The sequence below is a fragment of the Mustelus asterias genome, chromosome 4 (assembly GCF_964213995.1).
Source record: "Mustelus asterias chromosome 4, sMusAst1.hap1.1, whole genome shotgun sequence".
Taxonomy (NCBI): domain Eukaryota; kingdom Metazoa; phylum Chordata; class Chondrichthyes; order Carcharhiniformes; family Triakidae; genus Mustelus; species Mustelus asterias.
Genome location: NC_135804.1, coordinates 95,800,129 through 95,815,166, shown reverse-complemented (window position 1 = coordinate 95,815,166; position 15,038 = coordinate 95,800,129). Strand labels below are relative to the sequence as shown.

At 40.6% G+C, this 15,038-nt stretch overlaps 1 protein-coding gene across 1 annotated transcript in view; it reads right to left on the bottom strand.

Annotated features, from left to right (window-relative positions):
* LOC144492866 (V-set and immunoglobulin domain-containing protein 1-like) overlaps window positions 1-15,038 on the bottom strand; it is a 50,616-nt gene that overhangs the window by 23,014 nt on the left and 12,564 nt on the right. Inside the window, exons 2-3 of the mRNA XM_078211410.1 lie at window positions 14,857-15,029; window positions 695-858 (exon numbers count right to left, since the gene is read on the bottom strand). Coding sequence (XP_078067536.1) covers window positions 695-858; window positions 14,857-14,905 — 213 coding nt within the window. The 5' untranslated portion in view covers window positions 14,906-15,029. The remainder of the gene's footprint in view (window positions 1-694; window positions 859-14,856; window positions 15,030-15,038) is intronic.

Genomic DNA, 15,038 nt, shown 5'->3' with positions numbered 1-15,038 from the left:
GTGGTTGAAATGATAGAAAAAAATGTTAGAGTTGATACAGAGGCTAGGAGTTTACCGCCCCACCCACCACGGGAATCAGAGAGGGCAAGGGGCGGAGAATGGAAAAGTCCATTGATCTCGGGTGGGATTTTACGATTTCAGGATGGGCGAGGCCATAAAATCCCGCCGAGCGTGTCTATTTCCTTTAGCTGAGTGAGTACAATGGGGGACGATCTTAGAATGAGAGAGCGATTCAGGAGTGAAATCAGGAATTACAAGGATGAAGATCTGGAATTGTCCCCCCCTGAAGTCTGTGGGTGTTGGGTCAATCTAAATTTTCAAGACAGGTTATTAGGCAGGTTATTATTTAAATGAGGGCTTCAAGGAATATAGATCAAAGGCAAAAAATTGTAGTGAATCTCGAGCTCAATCATTATCTTACTGAATATCAGAATAGACTCGAGGGGCTGAATGATCTACACCTGGTCCCACATTCCTATGTGACCCAATATCTGGAACCATCTGGCCTAATAGTCCTCCTCCTTCTCCTCTCATGGACATTCAAGTGACACACTGGCTTGCAAATAATACCACATTACTGTGATCCTGGATTATCCAGTGGATTTAGGAGCAGAGATTACATTGCTCCCATTCTGGCTACACTGATGATAGCAGGGCTGTGAATGTTCTACCACAATGTTATGAACTGGAATACCTGCTCTTGATCCTTGGAGGTGCTTCCAAGGAAAGTCCACTGGATGTTCAGGTTAGACGAGTTCTTCTGCGTAGTTGTGTATGTACATTGCAAAGTGACAGTCCCTCCTTCCGGTGCGTTCAAATGGCTGTCCTTCACTGTCACCTCAACAGCAAACACACATCCTGAGAAACAAGCAGACCCAGAGATGATCGGGAGATCCTCGCTGCTAAATCAAACTAACACATTTATGTCATGTAGATTGTACGATCATACATAAAACAGATGGGGAATCTGTAATACAATGCACTGTTCACACATAGAACCATAAAATATTATAAATATCCCTGTAGAAGATGCCCATTCACCAATTATACACTGTATTGAACCATGAACTCTATAGGCACTAGTTTGACTAACCCCATAGTTTTAGTACTCTGATGGATGCCTGGGCTCTCAGACAAGAGTACATAATTAACCTGTTGAAACATCTGGGCCCCAAGGAAAACACTGCTTGATTGACAGTTCCTGATCTGTGCTGTCAATTTCACAATGTTTATTTACACAAGATAAAGAGATTTCAAGTGCTTGCAGTTTATGCTGTCAATACTTTAAAAGGTCTGGATGATTGACACTTTTATTGGCTTGTGGCAAAAAGCAGCATTTTTTAAGAAACTGGAAAGTTGTCATTGAATGGCTTTTTTAAAAAAGAACTTTTTAAAAAACTTATCCTACTGTTATCATAGCGTTCATTATTCGACACCAGATAAGGTGGGCATGGATTTTGATTAGTGTATCATGGGACTACACTTGTTGAGCTCAAATAAATCATTTCAATCAAAATCAACATGAACCATCATTGAAACACCCGGAAGCTTTCATTGACAGCAGTGTGCTGATTCAGATACCTACCTGAATATTGGCTCACATCTTCATATTCTACTGCCCTGTGAATTTAACACTCAGAAAGTCAAGATCAACGTGTGTGTTACAGTAATGACATCCTGCACAGCCAGAAATCCCAAAATATGGCAACATTTGGTCAGTACTGACCAGAAAATGTAGGTAACATTGTTTAGAGGACAGAGTTGGGAGGTCAACTCGAATAGCTCTACTATACTGGTGCAGTGACCAAACCTGGGACTTCTAGGGCTGAATTTTCCCATCCCGCCCACCACAGGAATCGTAGCGGGCGGGATATGGACCATGCAAAGGTCTCTTGACCTCAGGTGGGATTTTCCGGCTCTGGGGCGAGTGTGGCCGGAAAATCCCGTCCCTGGTGTCTGTGGCTCAGAACTGCACTGGCTGTGAAATCAGCCAGAGTCATCAGGTTCTTCAGTGGAAAAAAATGAAACACTTTAAATGAAGAAAAAGAAAAGGAAAAAGGTCCAATAATTTTCTAGCAGCTGTGGCTACACAGAGTTACTGGCTCAGAGAGGCCCTTTATGCCAAGTGTTCCACAGCTCTGATTTATGCTTTCAGTCTTGCAAAGTTGCTAACTGCAGTTGTTCAGAGCTCTAGGACAGAGAGGCACATTTACAGCGATATTGATCAACTGTTCAGGGGCTAGGAAATTGAGGAATAGCTTATACAACGTACCAATCCAATTCCAGGGGACTGATAGCGGGGGTATAATGTATACAATGATACAATATAATTTATACTGGATTGGCTGGTCTGAGGAGTGGCAAATTAACTCATAAGGATAACTGATCAGTTGGTCAGTATCTTATGCAGTGAATTGATCAAATGTTCAGGAACTGAAGAAGAAACTTAACACAGTGAATTGATCAGCTGCTGTGACATTGGAGAAGTGAAAGATCTTGAGCGGTTCATTTTGTATGAGTACTGGTTAGGGTGGAAGAGTTAGTTAAGTCGCTGCACGTGGTTAATCTTCAACAAAGCAGGAATGAAAGAAAGCAGTACTAGAATAAATCTCACACAGAAACAGTTTTTGTCAGACTATTATTCAGTAGAGTAAGGCGCATGTCCGTACTTGAACAGGAAAATAGTGACAGCGCAATTTCACATTTTATTCTGAGATTTGCCACTCAACATCAGACCATACAAATGTACAAATGAGGATGAACAGGCCATTCGGCCCCTCAAGCCTGCTCCGTCATTCAATAAGATCGTGGCTGATCTAATAGTGGTCTCCTCATCCCATTCTTAAATGGGAGACCCCTGATTTTTAATCTGTACCCCCTAGTTTTGGTTTCTCCCACAAGGAGAATCATTCTTTCAGCATCCATTCTGTCAAGCCCCCTCAGAAACTTATGGCCAGAATTCTCCGACCTCGCTCATGGCTGGGATTTTCCGGTCCTTCTGCAGTGAATGGAGATTTGATGAGCACCAAATTGTCCGTTTTTGCCAGCAGGGGTGGTGGAGAATTTTGGCCTATATGTTTCAATTAGATCACCTCTCATTCTTTTAAATTCCAATGGATACAGACTCAACTTACCTAACTCTCTAATCCCAGGGATCAGTCGAGTGAACCTTCTCTGAACTGCTTCTAATGTAATTATATCCTTTCTTAAATAAGGAGATCAAAACTGTACACTGTACTCCAGATGTGGGCTCACCAACGCTCCAGATAACTGTAGTAAGATTTCCCTACTTTCAGATTCCATTCCCCTTACCACAACTAACAACATTCCATTTGCCTTCCCAATCACTTGTTGTAACTACACACTAACTTTTTGTGATTCATGTATAAGCACACTCAGATCCCCCTGTATTTGAGTTAAAAGTAAAATTTATTTATTAGTCACAAGCAAGGCTTACATTAACACTGCAATGAAGTTACTGTGAAATTCCCCTAGTCGCCACAGTCCGGTGCCTGTTCGGGTCAATGCACCGAACCAACACGTCTTTCAGAATGTGGGAGGAAACTGGAGTACCCGGAGGAAGCCCACGTAGACACGGGGAGAATGTGCAAACTCCACACAGACAGTGACCCAAGCCAGGAATCAAACCTGCGTCCCTGGCGCTGTGAAGCAGCAGTGCTAACCACTGTGCCACCATGCCATCCCTGTGCTGCCATGCAATCTCTCACCATTTAGTAATATACTGTTTTTCCATTCTTCCTGCCAAAGTGGACAAGTTCATATTTTCAACGTTATACTCCATCTGATAATTTCTCCCACTCACTTAACCTATCTACAACATGTTTCAGACTCAGATGTCTTCTTCACAACTTACTTTTCTACCTATCTTCATGTCATTGGCAAATTTAGCAATTAGTCCCTTCATCCAAATCATTGATATTCATTGTAAGTAGTTGAGACCCTAGCACTAATTGCTACGGCACTCCACTGGTTACACATTGCCCACCCACTTTTTTTCTTATTCTGTCATGTGATGGAGGCGGGATGTGGGCATCTCGGGAAAGGCCAGCATTTGTTGCCCATCCTTAATTGCCTCTGAAATGGCTCAGCAAGTCACTCAGCTCAGATGCAATTAAGAGACAAACACTGTGGATCTGGAGTCACAGAAAGCCCAGAGTGGGTAAGGATAGCAGATTTCCTTTCCTAAAGGACATTAATGAACTAATGGGTTTTGCAACAATCGATGATAGTTTCATGGTCACGATTTCTAAGACTAGGTTTCAATTTAAATTCCACGAGCTACCATGATGAAATGTGAATCCATGCCCCCGAACTTTCACCTGGCCCTGTGGATTACTAGTTCAATGCCTAGTCTTTGTATCTTGTTAACTAACCAATTCTCTGTCCATGCTAATATGTTATCCCCCACACCATAAGCTCTTACTTTGTGTAGCAACCTTTGATGTGGCATCTTGTCAAATACCTTCTGGAAATCTAAGTATATCCATAGGTTCCCCTTTATCCACCTTGACAGTTACTTCCTCAAAGAACCGTAATAAATTAGTCAAATACCATTTCCCTTTCACAAAATCTTTCACAAGCAAATCACTCAAGACAAGCTCTTGGAATCTGCTGTCTATTTTGTCAGAATTCAGTTTCTTTTAACAACTGAGTTGTGACTAACCTCCTTGGGGTTGAAATCATTCTGGCTATTATGCCATTCAATGGAAGTTGGGAACGAAGTTACCCCTCAATGATAATCTGATAGCTGAACTGAAATGTCAGAACAATATTGATGATTGACTAGACAAGTGGGTTCACTAATAGAACTTATAGGGGCAGACCCATCATAAAGGATTTGAAATGTTTCTATTTGGTCGCAAATAACCCTGGGACCCATAGCCCTAAAGGAGATTGTTCCAGTTGGGCAAGAAATGGGAAGATTACAAGACTTAAGCTGTGCATATTTAGGAATTATTTAGCCTTGGCTCTTACAATTAAGGTCTCTGTATGGAGGTAAGGGGAATGTACCCCGTGAGATACTGTGTACACTATACTGTGCAGCAAATTTTCTACAGCTCTAGGTTTCCCAGTCAGGAGATTTAAACATTCTACACTTCTTAGATACCCAACCAAAATCTGAAGAAAAACTGATTCCCATTAGCTCAATCATTCAGTGTTTCAACTTCTACCAACTGGAGGAGGGAAGAGAATTCTTACACAGAATCTCTCATTTTAACAGTCCGTTACTGTAAAAGCAAAGTCAGTGTGCAGGTGCAGCATGTAAGAAAAAAGTCAAATAAGATGTTGGCATTTATTGCAAAGGGACTGGAGTATAAAAGTAGAGAAGTGTTGTTGCAATTGTATAGGATACCTGGTGAGACCACATCTGGAGTATTGCGCCCAGTTTTGGTCTCCATAATTGAAGGAGGATGTGGTGGCGTTGGAGGCAGCTCAAGGGAGGTTCAGCAGATTGATTCCGGGGATGAATGACACATGAGGAGAGCTTAAACGTTTGGGCTTATACTCGCTGGAGTTTAGAAGAATGAGAGGGGATCTGGTCGAGGTATATAAAATTGTAAAAGAGATTGATAATGTGAATGTAGACCAATTTCTTTCTGTTATGGGGCAAACTAGAACAAGGGGTCACAGGTATAGGTTGAGAGGTGGTAGATTCAAAACTGAGATGAGGAGGAACTACTTCTCACAGAGATGAAACTTACTGCCCCATAGTGCGGTTGAGTCTGAATCGTTACTTATATATCTTATCTAGACAGCTATATGAACGGAGTGGGAACTTATCTAGACAGCTATATGAACGGAGTGGGAATGGAGGGATACAAAAGAGTGGTCTAGTTTGGACCAGGGAGCGGCGCGGGCTAATTGTTCTTTGTTTCTCGTTTCAAGGCTTCATTCTATGATCATCTTGCTGGTGCCAGTACAGAGCGAGACTGCGGATAGTTGGGAACCTGTCTCGGGGGCAGGGAATTCATATGGTGTTCGTGGAAGTGGAAATGAATAGGGTTGGGAAGCATTTTCCGATCAGGGCCAGTGTGATCTCCTGGACTCGTTTCGATCGCCTCAGGGGGTCGGAGAGGAATTTCCCAGATTTTTTTTTTTCCCCATATTGGCCCTGGGGTTTTCACTCTGGGTTTTCGCCTCTCCCTGGAGATCACATGGTCTGGAATGGGGGGGTAGGGGTGAGCTAATAGTTGTGATGAACAAAGCATCGTTGCTGTGAGGGACAGCTCGGGGATAGGATATTAGTATGTAGATAGGCTGGAAAATTGGGCGGGGATCCTGGATTCAGGATTCAATCCTGGACCGGGGAGCGGCGCGGGCTTGGAGGGCCGAAGGGCCTGTTCCTGTGCTGTATTGTTCTTTGTTCTTTGTTGTTCTTTGTTACATGATTTCAAGAAGGAGATAGATATATTTCTAATGAAAAAAGGGATAAGGGGATATGGGGAACAGGTGGGGAAGTGGATTTGAGATCAGGGAGAGGTCAGCTATTATCTGATTGAATAGCGGAGCAGGCTCGAAAGGCTGAACTTGTCTACTTCTGCTCCTAATTCCTATGTACCTTTAAGAGACAGAGTAATGAAATGCTGTTTTTGTCTTTATCTTAGACACATGTGTAATTTACACTAAATTAATTGTTTAGTATCTGATTGGTCTGCTGCAGAGTAGCATGATGTTTGTCTCAGCTGCTCAAGGGCATTAAACAAGTTTTTAAAAATCTCCTGCTCTCTTCCTGGAAATTTCACACAGCAGGAGGGAAATGCAAATTCTGAAACTGATATTACTTCACACAAACCAAGTGAACTTAGCGTTCACCGGCAGAAAGCAGAGTGAAGAAGAGCAGTTTGTAATAAAAGCAGTTTTCCTTTCCATGTTTGACATCATAATGTGCCAGCAAGGTCTACACTTGGAAGCTGTGGCTACTGTTTGTTAATAATTAATCCATAGGTTGAAAACATCTTTTACAAAATGTCAACCATTTTAGCATTCAGTAATTGGATCTTTGTTCATGTGTTTGGGAGTGAGTTTCTTATTTGCACTTGTGGGCCTGGCCTCAGATATGCAGCTTTTGCAATGCAAACCTCAATCACTAGTATTTTTTTACCCGGGTGCACCACAGATGTAACCTTAGCAAATTTCAGGTATGAAGCCAGGAAAGCCAACTTCCCGTGAACCTTCCCACACAATATAATGCATGTAACAACCAGAGGTGGTTTGACTCCAGGACATTGTGTCTTTCTCCTCCGTCAAAAAGGTAGACAGACAAAAAAAAGTGGTAGGTTCTCTGGATAGAGATATGGCAAGATCCAGATGTTGTTGCAGTTGCTGACTTAAAATCATTGCTCCAGTTATTTCTAAATACATTCAGTTATATATAAGTACATTTGGAGTTTTGTTCAGTAGAACTTCAGCTGCACATGCCCTGAAAACATAATTGACTTCCTGAAACACTTTACTGCAACACTTTCTCTGTCAAGCTATTTCCAGCATGTTATTTCTGTAATGCTATTTCCCATTATACCATCTCAGTCACACTATTTCCATCACACCAATCTGTAATGCTTAAATTCGCTATTTCAGACCATTACTTTTCTGCTTGGCTTGTTCTTTCCACGTGACTCATTCCAGGATTAGTACTTTCTGCTACCAGTTCCTGGTCTGCTGGTTTAAACTGTGTTCTCTACCTGATTCCTGTAAGGACCAGGCTACTTATCCAACTTATCCAAAGAGACTTTGCTGTCTCTCTCCATGCCATGTGTCAGCTGCTACCTGATATCCTCTCCACTCTCAACCCTCTGACAGTTTGCAACCTGCCTCCTCCCCTCGAGCTGATGTCTTCACCCTACTCCAGATCTGTTGCTGCCACTTCTTCCCACGCTCCCTTTTCCTGCTCCTGTATGCCCAAGGAGTCAATACTTTGTTACAATCCCAGATAACACAATAGTGAGAAAGGATATTAGCTCCGACAATGCGGAGTCTTTTTGGGTAGAGTTGAGAAATACCAAGGGGCAAAAAACATTAGTGGGTATCATATATAGACCCCCAAACTGCAGTGCTGATGTTGGGAATGGCATTAAACACGAAATTAGAGAAGCATGTGATGAGGGAATATCGATGATCATGGGTGATTTTAATCTGCACATGGATTGGCCAATCAAGTTAGCCACAATGCCGTAGAGGAGGAATTTCTGGAGTGTATACGGGATGGTTTTCTTGACCAATATGTGGAGGAACCAACTAGAGAGCAGGCCATCTTAGACTGGGCACTGTGTAATGAGAAGGAAATCATTGCCAATCTAGCTGTACAAGACCCCTTGGGGATGAGTGACCATAACATGATAGAATTTTTTATCAAGATGAAGAGTGAAGTAGTTGATTCATAGACTAGGGTGCTGATTCTTAATAAAGGAAACTATGAGTTGGCCCTGATTGATTGGGGAGAGTTACTTAAAGGGATGACAGTGGATAGGAAATGGCAAACATTCAAGGAATACATAGAGGAATTGCAGCAACTGTTAATTCCTGTCTGGCACAAAAGCAAAATGGATAAGAGGGCCAATCCATGGCTTACAAAGGAAATTAGAGAGAGTATCTGATCCAAGGAAGAAGCATATAGATTGGCCAAGAAAAATAATAGGTCTGAAGATTGGGAGCAGTTTAGAATTCAGCAAAGAAGGACCAAGGGATTGATTAAGAAAGGGAAAATACAGTATGAAACTAAGCTTGCAGGGAACATAATGAGTGCCACTAAGAGTTTATATCGATACATAAAGAGAAAGAGGTTGGTGATGACAAATGTAGGTCCCCTACAGACAGAAACGGGGGAATGTATAATGGTGGACAAAGAAATGACTGAGCAACTGAATACATACTTTGGTTCTGTCTTCACAAAAGAGGACACCAATCAGATGCCAGAAATGTTGGAGAATGCAAGATTTAGTGAGAGGGAAGGACTGAGGGAGATCAATATTAGTAGAGGAATGGTGCTGGGAAAATTGATGGGATTGAAGGTGGATAAATCCCCAGGGCTGATAACCTACATCCCAGAGTACTTAAGGAAGTGGCTTTGGAAATAGTGGATGCATTAGTGGTCACCTTACAGGATTCTATAGACTTGGGAACAATCCCAACAGATTGGGGGGCAAAGAACAAAGAACATAGAAAATTACAGCACAGGAACAGGCCCTTCGGCCCTCCCTGCCTGCACCGACCATGCTGCCTGACTTAACTAAAACCCCCTACCCTTCCGGGGACCATATCCCTCTATTCCCATCCTATTCATGTACTTGTCAAGATGTCCCTTAAAAGTCACTATCCGCTTCCACTACCTCCCCCGGCAATGAGTTCCAGGCACCCACTACTCTCTGTGTAAAAGATCTGCCTCGTACATCTCCTTTAAACCTTGCTCCTCGCACCTTAAACCTATGCCCCCTAGTAATTGATTCTTCCACCCTGGGAAAAAGCTTCTGACTATCCACTCTGTCCATGCTTCTCATAATCTTGTAGACTTCTATCAGGTCTCCCCTCAACCTCCGTCGCTCCAGTGAGAACAAACCAAGTTTCTCCAACCTCTCCTCATAGCTAATGCCTTCCAATACAGGCAACATCCTGGTAAATCTTTTCTGTACCCTCTCTAAAGCCTCCACATCCTTCTGGTAGTGTGGCGACCAGAATTGAACACTATATTCCAAGTGCCGCCTAACTAAGTTTTTATAAAGCTGCAACATGATTTGCCAATTTTTAAACTCAATACCTCAGCCAATGAAGGCAAGCATGCCGTATGCCTTCTTGACTACCTTCTCCACCTGCATTGTCACTTTTAGTGACCTGTGTACCTGTACACCCAGATCCCTTTGCCTATCCATACTCTTAAGGGTTCTGCCATTTACTGTATATTTCCTATCTGTATTAGACCTTCCAAAATGCATTACCTCACATTTGCTAATGTTCAGAATATTAGAAAGGAAGGTAGAGAGAAAACAGGGAAAACCAGTAAGCTTAACATCGGTCATGGGGAAAATTCTAGAATCCATTATCAAGGATTTTATAGCAGAGCATTTAGAAAGCAGTGGCAGGATCAGACAGAGTCAGCATGGATTTATGAAGGGGAAATCATATTTGATAAATCTGTTGGAATTCTTTGAAGATGTAACTAGTAGAGTTGACAAGGAGGAGCCAGTCGATGTTGGTATAGTTGGACTTTCAGAAAACGTTTGACAAAGTCCTGCGTAAGAGATTATCATGCAAGATTAAAGCAAATGGGATTGGGGGAAGTGTATTGAAATGGATAGAAAACTGTTTGGCAGAGAGGAAACAAAGGATAGGAATTAATGGGTGCTTTTCAAATTGGATCAAAAGATTGTAACTTTTATTTATTTTTTAAAATGTGGAGGAACAGAGTCATAATACCGTTACTTAGTTTTAATGAGAAAAAAAATTAAACATGAAAGAATGGATTATGATACAATGCTCCTTTACCCCCCCGCCCACCCACACCTTGGCTTCACAAATATACACAGATTTTAAGGTTAATATGGATTGCAAAGCAAATCTTAAACTACAATGGTCTCAGTAGCACAAAGTCCCTTTAATCACACAGACTGTCTATGTGAAAATGCATACTCCATTAGTGTCTGTGGATTTCTCTTCAGAATTGCCCCAGATAATTGTCACATGAAAGTTTCCAAACTCCACTCCCAGAAAAACACTTTAAAATCATCTTTCACAACACATCAGCAGTTTGCATTCCGAAATCCATTCCAGCTTTTCCAAATGATTATATACAAACAAAGCTTTCGCTCCACTTTCAAAAATGAATCCAGTATCTAGGGTTTTCAACTCCCTTTAGGATTTCTTTGTCCAAACTGCTGTACAAACTGTTCATAATTGCTTCAACTCTCGATTCACAGACTCTATTAAAATGGCATCAATTTTTTGATTCACCTTTGAAGTCTGCTTTTCCACTTTAGCTCTGGTGACTGTAGCTGTCTCCCTTTGAATTCTCCTCTGAACAATACCTTGGTCGCTGTTCTCTTAACTGCAGTCTTCTTAAGACATGCTTTCTGTCCCAATTCCCTGGTTTTCTGAACTGTATCTGGTTACTTCGGAAGAATGTCTCTCTGCAGCTCCCTTGTCCTGTCCAGCTCCTCCTGGCAGAGTTGAGAGATGTTGACTCTCTGGTGTCCTTCTTCTATATCCAGCTACAAAAAATCCAAAAGATCTTTCTACCTTAAAAGGCCCCCAGTTGCACAGCAACCACTGCTACTTCTGCTAGTCTATTTACTCTTCATGCCATAACCCTCTCTAAGCACAATAGATACACAGATGGAACTGAACCAACCCCACACAAACAAACATATTTGTCCAGCATGTAAAACTACAGTCACAGAAACATTAAATTAAATCCACTTAAAACTATACCATGTTTCTAATGTTTAGCAATACAAATATAAATCCTGTCCTCAGATCACGCCAGATATTGCAGTCTGTTTTTTTTTAGTGCAGGAATAGTGACATGAACAATTTTCTACATTTAGGCAATGATTGCCATTAATTGTGCCAAGTGAATCATGCATTTAAGTATATGGCAACATCCAAATCTCCCAAATTAGGGTGTCCAGAAAAAACCTTCTTCAGCAACAACCTGCATTTATTCAGTGCCTTTAGCATAATAAAATGTCCCAAGTGTTTCACAAGTACATTACCAAACACAATTTGACACTGTATGAAATGACACAAAACTTCGTCAAAGTGGTAGGTTTTGAGAAACATCCTAAAGGAAAAAAAAGAGGACAAGAGGCAGAAAGGTTTGAGGTGTGTATTCTGGAGTTTAGAGTCTTGACAGCTGAAGATACAGCATTGATAAAGTGATTAAAGTGGGGGTGCTCAACAAGCCAGAATGGAAGGTCTGGAGGAGATTACAGAGATAGAGAGAGGATGAGTCCATGGAAGGAGCTGAAAGCCAGGATGAGAATTTAAAAATTGCTTAACAGAGAGCCAGTGTAGGTCACTGAACACAGGGTGATAAGGGGTCAGGACTAGGTACAGGTTAATAATACTATGACTGAGGTCAGTGTGACTCATAAGGTTGTCCATTCACATCCTAGCATCCCACTCCTACTCCATTCAGAATCACAAAGCACCACTCTTACCCCTCCTTAATTCCAAAATTCTCTGCTTCTCAGACTTCATGCAGAATCCAGATATAACTCCTGACATTACCAAACCATACAACATTTCCCTCTGTATTATTACATAGCACTGATCTTCCTTATCATCTGCCTGTGTATCCTCAACTTTAGAACAATATATAAAATTAAAACAAAATATAATAATCAAAGCAACTGATATATGGACATAATCAAACAATACAAATACAAAGTACCTCTTAAACTCGCAAAATACTAAGGAAAAGTTCATTTAGCATATTCAATCACTATAGGTCAGTGGCCTTGCTAAGACAATAATATAATCAAGCAGCCCGCTTGACTGGCCACAAACATTCATTCTCCCAACCTCTGACGCACAGTGACAATGTTTGCAATACAAATATAAATCCTGTCCTCGGATCACGCCAGATATTGCAGTCTGGTTTTTCTTAGTGCAGGAATAGTGACATGAACAATTTTCTACATTTAGGCAATGGTTACCATTAATTCTGCAAAGTGAATCTTGCATTTATATATATGGCAACTTCTAAATCTTCCAAATTAGGGTGTCCAGAAAAAACCTTCTTCAGCAACAACCTGCATTTATTCAGTGCCTTTAGCATAATAAAATGTCCCAAGTGTTTCACAGGTACATTACCAAACACAATTTGACACTGTATGAAATGACACAAAACTTTGTCAAAGTGGTAGGTTTTGAGGAGCATCCTAAAGGAAGAAAAAGTGTGTACCATCTACAAGATGCATTGCAGGAATACAGGATATTGTAATTTTTATTGACAAAAATCTAAATGGATCAATTCCTACCCTGGTACAGAAACAGTCCAACCTCTCTAATGCTGTATATCCCACATATTGTCCCTTTCCTACTTTGAAATCAAGACAAAATACAGTCTCTTACTTTCTCCTACTCGTTTTTTTCTCAGAACCTCAAAATTGTGTCACTCCACAGGAAGAACTTTCAACTTCACAGAGAGTCAGATAGGCTGCCCATTTCACTGCATTCTGTAGAATCTATTTTACACCGTGCCAAAGGTGAAAGTTCTGCCACTTATCTTCTTTGGGCATTCCCATAATGTTCATGGTTTAAAACAATCTTTATATAGGCTGAGGTACCTTATTTTCTTTGTTATCTTCAAACATAGCTACATCATAAATTTATGGACCATGGTCTTTCACTTCAGTTTTTCAATAAAAGATAAGACTTAAAACATCAGATAGAAGCAAGTTTGCTGATGAAAGAAAAATGTGTTTTGTTATTTCTTAGAATTCACTGATTGGATTTCCATATTATTCAACTGATCTATGTGTCAGCTGCTGAAACATTCTGGATGGTTGGAAAACTTTTATACACATTTGCATAAAAAATTGTTTCTTGCAATTTTCCCACATGACAAATTGTTCTGTATGACCATGCTATAGAGAGAAAAAGATGGGCAAGTGGACTATTCCAGAAATGAAAGGATAGAAGTTCAGGAACAGTAAGTTGTCATTCTTGATCTGACTCAGCAACAGCTAAGAACAGCATCAGTGTAGTTGTGCATATATATTGACTTCCCTCACACCTTCCCAGCCAGGGCATGAAGACAATAAAGAGAGAAAAGAAACTAAATTTAAAATGCAGGAGAAGAGAATGTTTCTTCTCCAACATGAATCAAGTCAATGGTAGCCACTGATTTGTCTTAGTTCTTTTTCCTCATAAGTTTAATCATCACAACAGCAACCTATAAATATAAGTCTTTTGAACCGACAGAATTGAAACAATGGATCATTTGTAAAGATTAGGGATACTTCCTTATAAAGCCCATATAGGACAAATGATTGGGAACCCTTAACCTTGCCTCCTAACATCCGCACCTCAAAAAAAATTCTAAATCTGATCAGCTGCTGAGCTATTTTAGCATCAGTTTCCTACCTGATAAATCCTACTTTTATGTTCTTTTCATTAAGGCTCTTAACGTCAAGGCTTATGGTACAGGAAAACACCAATGTTGAATGATAATAATGGCAGTAATATTTGCCTCAGTGTTAGTTGGTCATCTCGATCATTTCTGTTTAACATCCAGCATTGACTCAGAACACAGCCTAACTTCAAATAGCTTGGCTTGAAAAAGAGTTCCAATCAAAATAGAAACATTGTCTTCAAGGTGTCCTGGGTAAAGTGAGGGAGCACCATGCCCATTACACGGGGAAAACAAAAAAAAACTCTTAACAAAAAGCAGAGCGAGCACTTTCTTGTTAAAATGAGCCACCATTGTCACCTCTTTGTCCCCTTAAGATCATATTCATGTAGCTTGAGATTTAACAAGAAAAATTAGATACAGCACGTTTCTATTTTAAAGAACAATTAATAAACATTTATTATCTATAATTTTTAATTACAGGTTGCTACTTCAATTTTTACTTTTACTAATCAAATTGAGGTCTCAGAGTAATTGTACAGAATCAGCGACCATGAAGGATCAGGAATCATGAAAATTGCATAACTCAGAAGAGTGATGCTTTTGAACTCATTGAAATGTTTTACATGATGGGGGACTTACTTGGCAGAAAGCAGTATCTTTTGTAACTTATGAGAAAAATAGCCAAACACACACCCCACAAATGCGCAGATTTCATATTGTCCATTATTCAAATCAAGACACACAATAAAACTATTTTCTCCACTTACCTGTAAATCCAATTAAAGTCATTAACAATCGCAAGCTGACTTTCAACATTTTTGTGTTAATTGGAACCACAAAATAGCAGGGATCAGAATGATCTTGTTGCTTGTCCTTCTCGACCAGCACTGCAGTCGGTTTGCGCTGGGAAGGTTGGTTTCAGTCATTTATCATTCTTGATCTGCATGAC